The 14,303-nt window shown below is 49.4% G+C and overlaps 1 protein-coding gene across 2 annotated transcripts in view; it reads left to right on the top strand.

Annotated features, from left to right (window-relative positions):
• Positions 1-14,303, top strand: part of LOC115458857 (coiled-coil domain-containing protein 50-like) — a 150,582-nt gene that overhangs the window by 93,293 nt on the left and 42,986 nt on the right. The window contains exons 7-8 of one of the 2 annotated variants that reach the window (XM_030188695.1): positions 7,710-8,345; positions 12,446-12,582. In XM_030188695.1, the coding sequence (XP_030044555.1) occupies positions 7,710-8,345; positions 12,446-12,582 (773 nt within the window). The remainder of the gene's footprint in view (positions 1-7,709; positions 8,346-12,445; positions 12,583-14,303) is intronic. The other variant, XM_030188696.1, reaches the window with a different exon arrangement.

Genomic DNA, 14,303 nt, shown 5'->3' on the forward strand with positions numbered 1-14,303 from the left:
CCTTTGAAGTTCTCTGTGCTTGTCCTGTGTGGATTTTTGACTCTCTATTTTGTCCCAACTCACTTAGCCCAGTCCTTGTCGTTACAATCCTCTGCCTGTGACCATGCACCAGAGCTGCTTCCTAAACCCTGTGGTCATTGACCCCGAAAGCAGCCCCTAGTGTGTGTGGGGTTTTCTCTCTGCTTCTGCAGCCCCACAGCCAGAGGAGTCGGATCCAGTCTCAGTGTCAGTCTCCTGAATCTCCTCTGCCAGTGAACCACCAGGCCGTCCTTTTGTCATTTTTTAATAATGTCTAGAATGATTGAATATGTTTGGCAGTAAACTCATTATGGAGCTTTGTTTCCTAATCAATATGAATCTGCTGGCCCCTTAAGATATCAAGAGGTCACAATTCAGCGGGAGGCGCTCGGCATTTTGCTGATTGCTGCCGGCGTTACACCTGCAGATTCAATGCCGAGCCATGTCCGGGCTCCAGAAATGCAGTGCCGAGCCATGTCCGGGCTCCAGAAATGCAGTGCCTGGGCCATGTCCGGGCTCCAGAAATGCAGTGCCGAGCCATGTCCGGGCTCCAGAAATGCAGTGCCGGGCCATGTCCGGGCTCCAGAAATGCAGTGCCAGGCCATGTCCGGGCTCCAGAAATGCAGTGCCGGGCCATGTCCGGGCTCCATAAATGCAGTGCCGGGCCATGTCCGGGCTCCAGAAATGCAGTGCCGGGCCATGTCCGGGCTCCATAAATGCAGTGCTGGGCCATGTCCGGGCTCCATAAATGCAGTGCCGGGCCATGTCCGGGCTCCAGAAATGCAGTGCCTGGGCCATGTCCGGGCTTCAGAAATGCAGTGCCGGGCCATGTCCGGGCTCCAGAAATGCAGTGCTGGGTCATGCCTGGGCTCCATAAATGTAGTGCCGAGCCATGTCCGGGCTCCAGAAATGCAGTGCTGGGTCATGTCCGGGCTCCATAAATGCAGTGCTGGGCCATGACCGGGCTCCATAAATGCAGTGCTGGGCCATGTCAGGGATTGGGCATTGAATTTCTGGGTTTATGGAGCTGGAAAAACCATAGCTGGTTAAGTGCAGTGTTCAGCCCTTAACTGACTGTGGTGAACAGCGTAAAGACAGGACTGACTTTTATGCAGTCCTACTTACGCAGTTAACCTAGCCGGTTAAGTGCAAAATATCCACATTTGACTGACTCCACCTCCGAAATGCCCCCCAAAAAGGTTTCGACTTGGGTGCTAACCAGACATTTTCAGCAGCACTGATCGGTTAAGTGATTTAATCAGCCGGGAGCTGTTTCTGGCCAGTTAAATCGCTTTGAATATCGACCCCCAAGAATTCATTTTGGTAGAGTCATAGGTGGGAATCTATTTTAAAACCCACCTGTTTCTTGTAGGTGACGTGCCCTGTTGATGCATTTCACAATGCAGTATTTTAGATTCAGTCTGTGCAGTATAACGCCTTGGTGGAAATGGCTGCTTTTCTTTTCAAGACTGGACATTTCTTGCACTGAGTCAGTTTCACACCGGTCAGCAGGGCAGTGGTAGCTATTTGCTAATAACCATTCCTTGGTACCTTTGCCCAGTAAATCTGATTACAGATTATTTAAAGTGATATATTTTAATAAATGTATTCCATTTTGTATTTGTGACAGTCATACAGGAGGTTTTAGTGACTTGTACTGTGTTTTTAAAGGACATTAAAAAAACGTTGGTTGAGTACGTTAGAGTTCAAGACTGTACAGGCTGTCTCAGATGTGACCTAGAAGAAGGGACATGTGTTGTCTCAAAATCTCATGTACTGCTGAATATCTCCTCTTGGCAGAGGTGGACTAACAGTAATCTGGGCCCCCGGGCAGTGAGGGTGATCTCCCCCACCTCTGGCCGCTACCCACTGCCCCCCCCCCACCGCTGCGCTGCTGCCCCCTCCCATACACCACAGTCCCCCAAGCCTCAGTGGTCTAGTGGCTTCTTCGGGGGCAGGAAAGAACCCCAGCTCTTCCACGTGGCAGTTCATTGGGTTCCCCAATGTTGTTTTTTCCTGCCCCCCCCCACAGAGGCCATTAGACCACCAGGCCCCTTCAAGGTAGAGGGGGGGGGGGTTGTAGTGTGCAGTGGCAGGCACCGTGGGCCCTCGGGCATTGCTTGGTTGCCTGAATGGTGGGTCCACCCCTGCCTCTTGGTCCAATGAAATGTCTCATGACCTACAAGAGGCTCTGGGTTTTTTTTCTTGAGCAGGAGTTCTCAACCCAGTCTTTGGATCACACCTAACCAATCAGGTTTTCAGGATATCCGGAAATGAATATGCATGAGAGATTTACATGCCCTACTTCCATTCTATGCAAATTTATCTCATGCATATTCAATGTGGGTAGCCTGGAGACCTGTGTCTTGAGGACTGGGTTGAGAACCCCTGCTCTAGAGTACTGGTTCTCAGCCCTTCTCCTGGAGGCGCATCTAGCCAGTCAGGTTTTCAGCATTACCACAATGAATATGCATGAGAGAAATTTGCATACAGTGGGTCTCCATATTATACTAAGGTATGTCATTCATATTCATTGTGGTAATGCTGAAAACCTGACTGGCTAGATGTGCCTCCAGGAGAAGGGTATCGAGCACCGCAGTAGCCTATGTCATAGCTACTGGATCTCGGCACTGTTGGTCACACCCATGCGGAGTATCTGTAGCAAATGTGTGACCTTGCTTTTTCACCTTTGATATTATTGCAAGCTAAGTTTTGTGAGTTTAGTAACATGCTACAAGAGCAGCTGTCACTTAGGAGTCTGTGGTTTAGTTTGTCTTCTCTTTCACCTTTTCTGTAGCTCCATCACAGTAGGTTCATATGAAATGAAGAAGCCTCGGCAGGCTTCATGGCTTCCTTGAGTTGATTACCAGACTGATGGATGCTTGTCAGATTCTGCAGAACCTTTTCTTTATTTGCTCGAGGGTTTGCTTTCCTGCTACTGCTTGAAATTCTTTGGCCATCTCGCTATTAAAATAGGCAGCTGTGATGCCCTGTCCCACCCAGGCCATGACCCAGTGGGACAGGGGGGTGCCAGGGGAGCGGCTGCTCCCCCAAACGGCGTTCTGCCAGCTCCAGCGCCTATTTTTTTCTCAATGTGTTGCATTGAAAATGTGTGCCAGCGCCAGCGGAAGTGCGCTCTCGCTACCCTCGCACCGTCAACCTGGCTCTGCTTCTGCCGTAACCCATCCCTGCACCCTGGTGTAATGATGGGGTGGGGGAGAGCGCTGACCCAGGCAAAGGATAGCAATAAATACACTTAGGGTTACCAATTTATCCGGATTTACCCGGACATGTCCTCTTTTTGAGGACACTGCGGGGCATCCGGGCGGGTTTTGCCAGCCTACCTATTTGCCTGGGTTTGCGGACGAACAGGCAGGCTGGCAGCGACAGGCAGGCAGGCCTCAGGGGGGTGTCCTATCCTATCCTCCATTCCCCTACCTTATTATTGTGCCCTGGTGGTCTAGTGGCCTCTTTGGGGCAGGAAAGAGCCCCCTCCGACGCGGCTGCAGACCTGTCTTGCTCCCGGCGCTTCTTCAAAATGGCTGCCGAGAGTTCAAGCGGCAGCCTCGTGAGACTTCTGCAGAAGCCTTGCAAGGTCACTGCTTGAACTCTTGGCAGCCATTTTGAAGCGACGTCGGGAACAAGACAGGTCTGCGGCCATGCTGGGCAGGAAAGAGGGGGCTCTTTCCTGCCCTGAAGTGGCCACCAGGACACTACAATAAGGTCAGGGGAGGAGAGGAAGTGAAAGGTTCTGGACTGGAGTCATGTGGGTGGAGGGAGGCTGGAAAATTGGGGAGGGGATATTCATGTGGGGGAGAGAGAGGGAATTTGGCTTTCTTGACAGGGGCAGGGTGGGGTGTGACAGGGGGAGTGAAAGGGGCAAGGTGGGTGTGACAGGGGGCGGGGCAAGATGATATTTTCTGTCCTCTTTTTTTCTTAGGGCAAATATGGTAACCCTAATTACACAACACAAGACCAGAGTGGTAAGAACTTGGGCCACAGATTGATTATGCAAAATATGTAATCAAGGGGCTATCAGAAATACATATGGAGTTGCAATTGGCTCAGGTATCCTTAAGAGCAATCATAATGTCCCCCAGTGCCCCTTGTGACCAGCAAGGCTGACAGTCTCTCAGATACAAATTGTAGGACACCCTACCATGCATCAAGGGTATCAATCAACAGGAGCCACTAACCCAGCTGTTCCACGTGGCAGGTCATTGGGTTCCCCAGTCCTTTTTGCTCCTCTCTTACTAGCAAGGTTGTGTCTGGGGTTGGGGTCACTCCGCCATGAAAATCCAGTTCATAACTCATCTGCAATGATCCTGACCTGGGTTCTCCCAACATTACAGTAGCCGTGACATTCTAAAAGAACAGCAGTCGGGCTGCACATGGATGGATGGGAGGGAGGGTCCACATGCTCTCCGGTGGTACAGACGGGCTTCATCAGACGCGCAGGGGCTTTAAACCCTGCTGCAAGCATATGTGCCTGGGCCACGGAAAGAAAGATTTCCGCACTTCGGCCCGAGCAGACCAAACCCAGCCGACAGCATCACGTTAATAAATGTTCCGTGCACCTGGTCACACTCCACCTTATATTTTTCCTGCATTTGGGCTGCTGGTTGCTTGCTCTGTGTTGTAAATGCTGCTTGCATGAACTTGCAGTGCCAGGCGCTTCATTTCATTCTCCAGAATTCCTGTGTTCTTTGCCTTTCTTTTCCCAAACTGCTCTTAGAATTCAGAAAATAGGGATGGGCATTCATTTGCAACGACGGGGGACACATCAACGACAAATTCTATGTCACTGCACGTTGTTATCAAGCAAAAATAAGCAGAAAAACATGAAAATTCACTTTTTTATCATTTGAGACTATGTGCTATTTGAAAAAGGCCCGCATTGCGCATTTGCAAACTGCTGTGCGTGTATGCGTAGTGCACAGTCTTTCAGAAACAGTGTGCCCTCTTTGCACATAGGGCCAGATTTTCTACATGGCTTCTAAAATGTAGGCACGTCGGAATAACACACATAGAGGGGCATTTTCGAACAGGGATGACCATCTCTAAGGGTGCCCATCTCTAAGGACGTCCCGGCGAAGGGGCAGGGAAACTCGTATTATCAAAACAAGATGGGTGTCCATCTTTCGTTTCGATAATACAGTCGGAGACGCCCAAATCTCAACATTTAGGTCGACCTTAGAGATGGTCGACCTAAATGTTGAGATGGTCGACCTTAGAGATGGTCGTCCCCGGTTTTCGGCCATAATGGAAACCGAGGACGCCCATCTCAAAAACGACCAAATTGGTCATGGGAGGAGACAGCATTCGTAGAGCACTGGTCCCCCTCACATGCCAGGACACCAACCGGGCACCCTAGGGGACACTGCAGTGGACTTCAGAAATTGCTCCCAGGTGCATAGCTCCCTTACCTTCGGTGCTGATCCCCCAACCCCCCCCCCCCCCCAAAACCCACTCCCCACAGCTGTACACCACTACCATAGCCCTTATGGGTGAAGGGGGGCACCTAGATGTGGGTACAGTGGGTTTGTGGTGGGTTTTGGAGGGCTCACATTTACCACCACAAGTGTAACAGGTAGGGGGGGGATGGGCCTGGGTTTGCCTGCCTGAAGTGCACTGCACCCACTAAAAACTGCTCCAGGGACCTGCATACTGCTGTCATGGAGCTGGGTATGATATTTGAGGCTGGCATAGAGGCTGGCAAAAAATGGTTTTACTTTTTTATTTTTGGGGTGGGAGGGGTTGGTGACCACTGGGGGAGTAACGGGAGGTCATCCCCGATTCCTTCCGGTGGTCATCTGGTCAGTTCGGGCACCTTTTCGAGGCTTGATCATGAAAATAAAATGGACCAAGTAAAGTCGGCCAAATGCTCATCAGGGACGCCCTTCTTTTTTCCATTATTGGCCGAGGACGCTCATCTCTTAATCATGCCCCAGTTCTGCCTTCGGTACGGTGCCAACACACCCCAGTGAACTTTGGTGTTCCCCGCGACGGAAAGCAGTTGAGGGCGCCCAAAATTGGCTTTCGATTATGCTGATTTGGGCTACCCTGAGAGAAGGGCGCCCATCTCCCGATTTGTGTCAGAAGATGGGCGCCCTTCTCTTTAGAAAATTCCCCTGATAGTGCTATTCTATAAACCGCGTCTATGGTAAGACGTGGTTTACAGAGTAGTGACATTAAAAAGGTGGCGTAAATGCCCAAACCTAAATGCGCGCACACTCCCCGAATTCTATAACAATGTGGTAAATTTGATTGATGCCCTGACATGCCTACACTCGTCCCATGTCCGCTCCCCCTTTTCAGCTACGCGCATTGAGAATACGCCTAAAAAGCGCACGTAAATTCCAATTATTGCCAATTAGTGATGATAATTGGTTATCGGCCAGTTATTATGACTGCCTCATTACTCAATTGAGTAGCGTGAGTAAATTTTGTTCATGAGTAAATCGGGTGGCAGAGCCGGTGATGGGGGGGCGGGGCTGGTGGTTGGGAGGCGGGGCTAGTGCTGGGCAGACTTCTACGGTCTGTGCCGTGAGGATGGCAGATACTAATCAAGGTCAGGTATGCACAAAAGGTAGCACATATGAGTTTATCTTGTTGGGCAGACTGGATGGACCGTGCAGGTCTTTCTCTGCCGTCATCTACTGTGTTACTATGTTGGCACAATTTAATGTGTGCTACTTGCCATGCCTTATATAGAATCCGGCCCATGGTCTGCACTCAACGACATAGCCTCCGTGATGAAAAAATGGCCAAATGAATAAAATGGAGGCGTACACTAATAGTGCAGTGGACTGAGAACCTGTGGAACTGGGTTTGATTCCCACGGCAGCTCGTGACGCCAAGTCACGTAACCCTTTGTTGCCCAAGGTACAAAAAAGGGGCCCTTTTACTAAGTCACGTAGGCGCCCACACGTGCTAAATTGGAGTTACCGCCCGGTTACCGCGTTACCCTTGCGGTAATTTCAATTTTGGCGCGTGTCCGCTACATGTGTCCGAAAAAGATTTTTTATTTTCTGACGCACGGCAGCTACGCGCGTCAAGTGGCATTTGATGCGTGTAGACCATTACCGCCCAGTTACCGCGGGAGACCTTACCGGTAGTCCAATGGCTTGCGGGAAGGTCTCAGACCCAAAATGGACGCGAGGCAATTTTCATTTCGCCGCACGTCCATTTTTGGCAAAAAAAAGTGCCATTTTTTGTAGGTGCGCTAAAAAATAATTCTGTGTGAGCCCAAAACACGGGTCTACACTACCGCAGGGCATTTTTCAGCACGCCTTACTAAAAGGACCCCTTAGATTGTGAGCGCATTAGGGACAGAGAAAGTGGTATATCAAATCCATGACCCCCATTCCCGGAAACGACACAAAACAAAAATGTTCTGGCTGCCCATCCCTATGAGAAAGTGCATGACCTAACTTCAGAACAGAAATGTAGGACTATGTTGTCTTTGTAATTTCCATTAAATGGTCCTCATCCTAACAGATCCATCTGCTCACTGCCATGTCCTGCGCCTTTTTGTCATCAGTAGATCTAAAACCCCAACAGTACTGTCAGACCCTACTGGTTAGCTTTTACTGTGTAAAAACTTTATCAGCCAAATAGAACTTCTGTTTGTTTTTTGCTGTGTTAACCCCATACTAACCAGAGCTTTGTGTTTGCATGTTTGCATGAAGAGCATGGCAGACCTCTGACCCACCAACCTTGCCTGAGAGAAACACACAGTGAGGAGGAGGAGGAGGAGGAGGAAGACTATTACCTCTACCATAGAGAGAACGATTGCAGCCCAAACACAGCAGCTGGCAGGAGAAACTTGTGGAAACTTAAGCAAGGCTTTGGCTGGAAAGACTCGCATGAGCAATTCACTAACTCTGGGTTCTTTTGTGGTAACGATTCCAGCCAAGATGCTCTCAGGGACAGCAAGCGTCGTCCACATTTCCAGAAAAGGTTCTGCAGTGAGCCTTACAGGGATAGGCCTCAAAGGTTCAAGGAGGCCTCATGCAAGGGACACAGGGAGTTTTCAGAAGATTGTGGACCAACTCAAGCTGAGCGGGCCTGGGAAGAGTTTGGGCGTAGTCATAGGAGGGAAATAAATATGAGTAAAAGGGGGCAAAAGGAGTCTAGGGAGAGGTTCAGTAAGCAGCAGAGCGAAAGGTACAGACGCTCCAGCTCAGAAAGTGAGGTCCGCCCTGAACAGGAAGTGAGGGACAAGAGAAGCCGATACTCACAAAGGAGCCAAAGCAGGGAGCAGAGGACACATCACAACCCGAGTACTTGTCCTTCTAGGAGACGCAGCCCAGTTTCACAAGCAGGTATTGGTCACAAAAGAATAATCGTGTTTTGCTGTAGATGTTTCCAGACTTATATTTAATATGTAAACTAATACCACGGTAAAAATAAACAAGCTAAAGAAATATGATGAGCTGAAATGTTCGGAGCTTGTGTCGGTGAAGCCCCCAGTTAGAGACCTCTTCTGTTCTCTGCAGTGGCGTTCCTAGCCTGGCTGACACCTGGGGTGGATCGCCGATGAGCCCCCCTCCGGGTGCAGCGCAGCCCCCCCCCCTCCTGGCGAAACTACACCCCCCCCCGGGTGCAGCGCGACCCCCCCCCCCCCCCCCCCGAGTGCATTTTTACCTGCTGGGGGGTTGCCACGCGCCTGTTAGCTCCGAGTCCTCTCATTCCCTCCCTGCTGCTCCCTCTGCCCCGGAACAGGAAGTAACCTGTTCCGCGCAGCAGGAACAGCAGGGAGGGAACGAGCGGACTCGGAGCCAACAGGCACGCGGCACTCCCCCAGCGGCGTGTACCCGGGGTGGACTGCCCTCACCGCCCCCCCCCCCCTTGGTACGTCACTGGCTCTCTGGTGGTTTGAGTAGGGAAGTTGAACCAGGTCCTAAAAGAATTAACCTTCTTAAAATCTCAAATTCTTGAGCTATGTAGGAATGGGAGCACCCTGCTGGCTAATATCTATCGGGCCAGTGGCCACAGTGTGTGGTGAAATGCTTGGCTTTCTCTCTGTGTGTACCCTATTTACAGTTTCCAGGTTTCTAGCTACATGTGGCACATCCTATAAATGTATTTCATTTTTGGGATCTATTAGCCGTCTTTATGAAGAGATTCACCCAAGGTGCTGTACAGTTGGTACAGTTTAACATAAAAAGCTTACAACTTTTTTAACAGCATAATAATAGTGAAATGACCAAATATAAGCATAAATACAATTAGCATCTTCTGTTTATTTCAAGTCTCTAAACATTCAAAGTCGTGATCGAAGGCCACTCATGACCCTTCAAAAGCGAAGACAGCTTCCCATCTGGAGAATCACAGTTTGTAACCGTAAGCCCCGTCCGTACATCGTGTCGTTATTTCCTTTGACGATTGCCGATTTCAGAGTTACATGTAATGTTTAGCTGCTATCTGGTTGGCGAAGGTTTAGCGTGGATGGAAAAGTGCTGCCAACGTTAAGTACTTTTACTTCTACTAAGTACTATATATAAGCATCTCAAAATTTCAAATTAAGCATAAGGAGAGACTGAGGAATATTGATAAAAGAAAAAAAAAGAGATTTAAAATAAATCAGGTGATCCATGAAGATGTACGCAGCGCCATAAGCTATGGGACGGCTGCTCCCGAATGGGTCCTGCTGTTAAATGTTCTGATGATCCCCGTACAAAAAAATCATTTATGAAACTAAAGATGATAATTGTGTTAAATCGGACTGTGTACTACATATTGTGATATTCCCCTTCTCACTCAGGGTGACCTGGTTCTCAATTTGCAAATCATATGCAGATTAGTGTGCTACCCCTTCTCACTCAGGGTGACTTGGTTTCCACTCAGCACATTAAGCAGGTCTCACCAACTGCATATTTCTCAGGCAACTCTTTATTCCAGCCCCTGGGCACACTTCTTCTAGCTTAACACTTTATGCTTTCATAGATCTTCACATTGAGCCTCCCCCCACACAGATACATGGGCTCAGTACTATACCAATACTTTGGGGACTCTCAACCCCAGGCTTTGCAGCCTGCTTCTCTCAGTACTTTGGACACACAGTCCCCTCTTTGAACACACAGTTCTAGACACCCAGTCCACCCCAAGTCCATAAGGTTAGCCAGTATCTTTCAGGGGCTCCCTCTTCTTCTGCTGTTCTCACTTCCCTCCCTTTCACCACTCAGGTGGGGTATAAAGTGGTTAATTAGCTACACACACCCAGCCCATAACCGCCTGCACCTGTGGACCTCCCAGGGCTCTCCCCAGTCCTAGCGACCTCCAGCTTCTTCTAACGCCCTCTAGTGGCCTACCCCACAAAGGACACCCTCTTACTTATCACAATATGAGTTGAAGTGTTTGGGACAAATCAATCTGAAAAATCAAAAATATAAATGGCAAGTGACCGACTCACCTGCAAATGCACAGTAGAGACTTCCATCTCTGTCCCGCCCTCGCGTCAAGACGTGATGACGTCAGAGGGTGGAACAGAGAGGGAAACAGAGTCGGACTGTCGGACGCTGCCGCTGGAGCCTGGAAACAAACATTGCGCGCACCAACCTCCACCCACCCACCCCCCATCCCCGCCACCGCTCCCGCTCCCCTCCGTATTGGGTCCCCTGCACTGACCTGACAGCGCCTCTCACCTCCATGTGAAAGCGCTGCAGGCAGCAGCAGTGCGATCTGCTGCTGCCTGCAGCGCTTTCACAAGGAGGGAGAGGCGCTGTCAGGTCAGTGCAGGGGGCCTGGCACGGAGGGGGGAGGGAGCAGCAGCAGCGAGGAGGGTAGCTGGAAATCTCGCCCGTTTTAACGGGCTTAACGGCTAGTCTGGTTATGTTCAGCAGTGGGCATTCCTATGTCGGCTGCCACCTGGGGCAGATTGCAGCTGTGCACCTCCCCGGCGCATCACCTCCTGGGGGGTGCAGGGAGCAGTCGAGCAGTTGTCGGCTCTGCCGGTTCCCTGCCCCAGAACAGGAAGTAACGTCAGAGGGAGCAGGGAACCGGAGGAGCTGACAGCCGCGGAACTGCTCCCTGCACCCCCTTGCAGCGTGCACCCAGAGTGGACCGCCCCCAACGCCCCGCCCTTGGTATGCTACTGATGTTCAATCACCCTCAGCCAATTATCGTCACTGATTGGCTTGTTACTTCATTAAAATGTGCGCACAACATGTAGCGCCTTATATAGAATTCAGGGATTAGCGTAGGCAAATCTTAATGCAGTAGCCGCATAATACGGGAACACCCACTCCCCACTCATGACAACCCCCTTCCAAAAAATAATTTTTAAAAATCAGTACCACACAGGTTAGTACCCAAAAACAGGGAAAATACCACAGAATGCTTTGATGTGTTTCTGTGGTAGCTTGTTAGTATGGGCTAACCAGTGGGGTAGCCACAGGGGGCCTGGGCTCCCCCCCAATTTGGGTTTGAGTCCCCAAAGTCTACTGGTTTGGCTAGTGGAGGTCCCCAAGCCCTGCTAGCAGAAGCTTTCCTGTGATGAAATTCGCTGCCCTGCTTCCCCCTCCCTCGCGTGTATTTTTGGTTTTAATAAAATTGAGCATGTGCGAGATTTGTGCATGCTCAGTTTCACTAAAACTGAACATGCACAATGGGGCGGGAAAGCAGGGCAGGCAGCGTGGTGCCGAGCATTGCCACCAAAGTAACCAGATGGGTCGGTTTCCGACCCAATTGGGCTGGTTTTTAAGCGAGGATGTGGGAAATTTTTGAAGGCTGCGGAAATTGGGCTTCTTTTTTGCTGCAGCTGTGCGGGTTTGGGCGCTTTTTCCGGGGCTTCTATGGGTCCAATTTGGTCCAATAGAAGCTTTTCCGGGGCTTCTGTTGGTCCAATTTGGTCCAATAGAAGCTTTTCCAGGGCTTCTATTGGTCCAATTTGGTCCAATAGAAGCTTTTCCAGGGCAGGGTTGACATCGGGGGCGGGGTTAATTACATCAGAGGTGATGTCAGGGGCGGGGTTAATGACATTGGAGGCGGGGTAATGACGTTGGGGGCGGGGTTTGACTTTGGGCGGGTTTAGGGCTGGTTTTGGGTGGGGAAAATTTTTCCCATCTGGTAACCCTGATTGCCACAGGAAGGCAGGAAGAGGAGTGGAGGAGTAGCCTAGTGGCTAGTACAGTGGACCTTAATTCAGGAGAACTGAGTTCAATTCCCACTGCAGCTCCTTGTGACTCTGGGCAAGTCACGTAACCCTCCATTGCCCTGGTACAAAATAAGTACCTGAATATGTAAACCACTTTGAATGTAGATGCAAAAACCTCAGAAAGGCAGCATATCAATTCCCATTTCCCTTTCCTTTTCTGCTAGCAGGGCTTGGGGACCAGCTATGCCACTGTTACATCTGTGCAGCCACAAGTCCAATCTTTCTTTCATTTGCTTTAGAGATTTATGGACCTATGTTCTGTTTTAGATGGGAACAGGAGACACTGCCGTGACAAAGACCCACTGGAGGGGCAACTGTCTGGCTTACAGATTAAGAACAGCGATCAGCTCTTAAGAGATGAAGAACTGGCCCGGAGACTGCAAGAGGAAGAGAAGAATGAGCTAGTAGGTGCCTTATACTACTACTACTATTTATCATTTCTATAGCGCTACAAGGCATACGCAGCGCTGTACACCAAACACAAAAAGACAGTCCCTGCTCAAAGAGCTTACAATCTAGATACAAGGGAAGAAAAACTGACCTGTGTCAGCTCTTCCACTTGGCGAGTCAACTAAATTGAAGAACTACCCAATCTCGGCTAAGCTCCTAAGGAATGGGTCCTAAGGAGCTTAGCCGAGATTGGGTGGCAGAGCCAGCCAGTGGTGGGAGGCGAGGTTAGTGCTGGGCAGACTTATATGGTCTGTGCCAGAGCCAGTGGTGGGAGGCGGGGATAGTGCTGGGCAGACTTATACGGTCTGTGCCCTGAAGAGGACAGGTACAAATCAAAGTAGGGTATACACAAAAAGTAGCACATATGAGTTTGTCTTGTTGGGCAGACTGGATGGACCATGCAGGTCTTTTTCTACCGTCATTTTCTATGTTACTATATGTTATCCAACGGCGTGTTGCATGCAACTTATAACAAAATGAACTGAATACTGAGCACACCCCTATTTTTAATAATTAGCTTTGCTCAGTAATTATTTACTGAGATTTATTAACTGCTTTTATGGAGAGAGTGTCCTAGGCAACATACATTACTGGAACAGCACAGCGATAGTAAAATGACCAAATGTCAGTGTAAAACAATTAGAACACAGATAGTCAAATTAAATTATGGTCATAGCAGTAATATGATATTGTGTCAGTAAGATACACATTAAAAGAGCACATTCATAACACAGAAATATGATATAATGTCAGTATAATTTACATGAAGGGGTGAATTCTATATACAGCTCTATTTTATAAACTGCGCTTAAAGTTAGACGCGGTTTATAGAATAACGCTTATGCCCGGGGATCGTGCCTAACTTTAGGTGTGGCCATTTGCACCAACTGAAACGTGGTGGCAAATATTCACGCCTAAATTGTGCGAGTATCCTCCATATTCTAACGTGCGTAAATGCTAGGAACGCCCCTTTCCGCCTGTGACCCTCCCATTTACTCGCCCCTTTTTTTCACTCGCATGTGAAATTTAGGCGCGGGATTTACATGCACAAGTTCTAATTAAATCTAATTGGTTCAATTCAAATCAATTCTTGTATACCGATAATTTCCCCTTTCCATGGTTCAGTGCGGTTTACATTCCCATCATTTATCTGCTCTTGGTCCCTCAGCTGTATGGTAAGCCGTATTGTAGAAAATCTTTACCATCATATCTATGTCAGTTGAATGCTCTAATGCATGCTTATTAGGTGTATCATTATTATTAATCTAATATTGTATTACTAGTGGAACCATGCCCGTTTCCTCAACAATGAAACGGGCCCTAGGAAGGCTGTCATGTAAGCTTTTTTTTTTTTCCTCTCCCCTGCCCTCCCCTCCATGTCCAGCGATTCTTCCCGCGATTCTCTCCTCCCCTCAATTTGTACCTGAACGTTCTCTGGCTGGCTGAAGCTGGCTTCCGTTCCGTTCGTAACATCCCTCCTGACGTCAGCTCGCCTCCAGCGTTCCCTTCCCTCTCACTGTTCTGTCTTCTGACGTCATTACGCCTTGACGCGAGGGCAGGACAGTGAGGGGGAATGGAACGCTGGAGGCTGGCTGACGTCAGGAGATGTTACGAGCCCAGGCAGCCAGACATGGAACGTCGGAGGTGCAAATTATTATATAGGATATCTCTGGTA

The sequence above is a fragment of the Microcaecilia unicolor genome, unplaced genomic scaffold (assembly GCF_901765095.1).
Source record: "Microcaecilia unicolor unplaced genomic scaffold, aMicUni1.1, whole genome shotgun sequence".
Taxonomy (NCBI): Eukaryota; Metazoa; Chordata; class Amphibia; order Gymnophiona; family Siphonopidae; genus Microcaecilia; species Microcaecilia unicolor.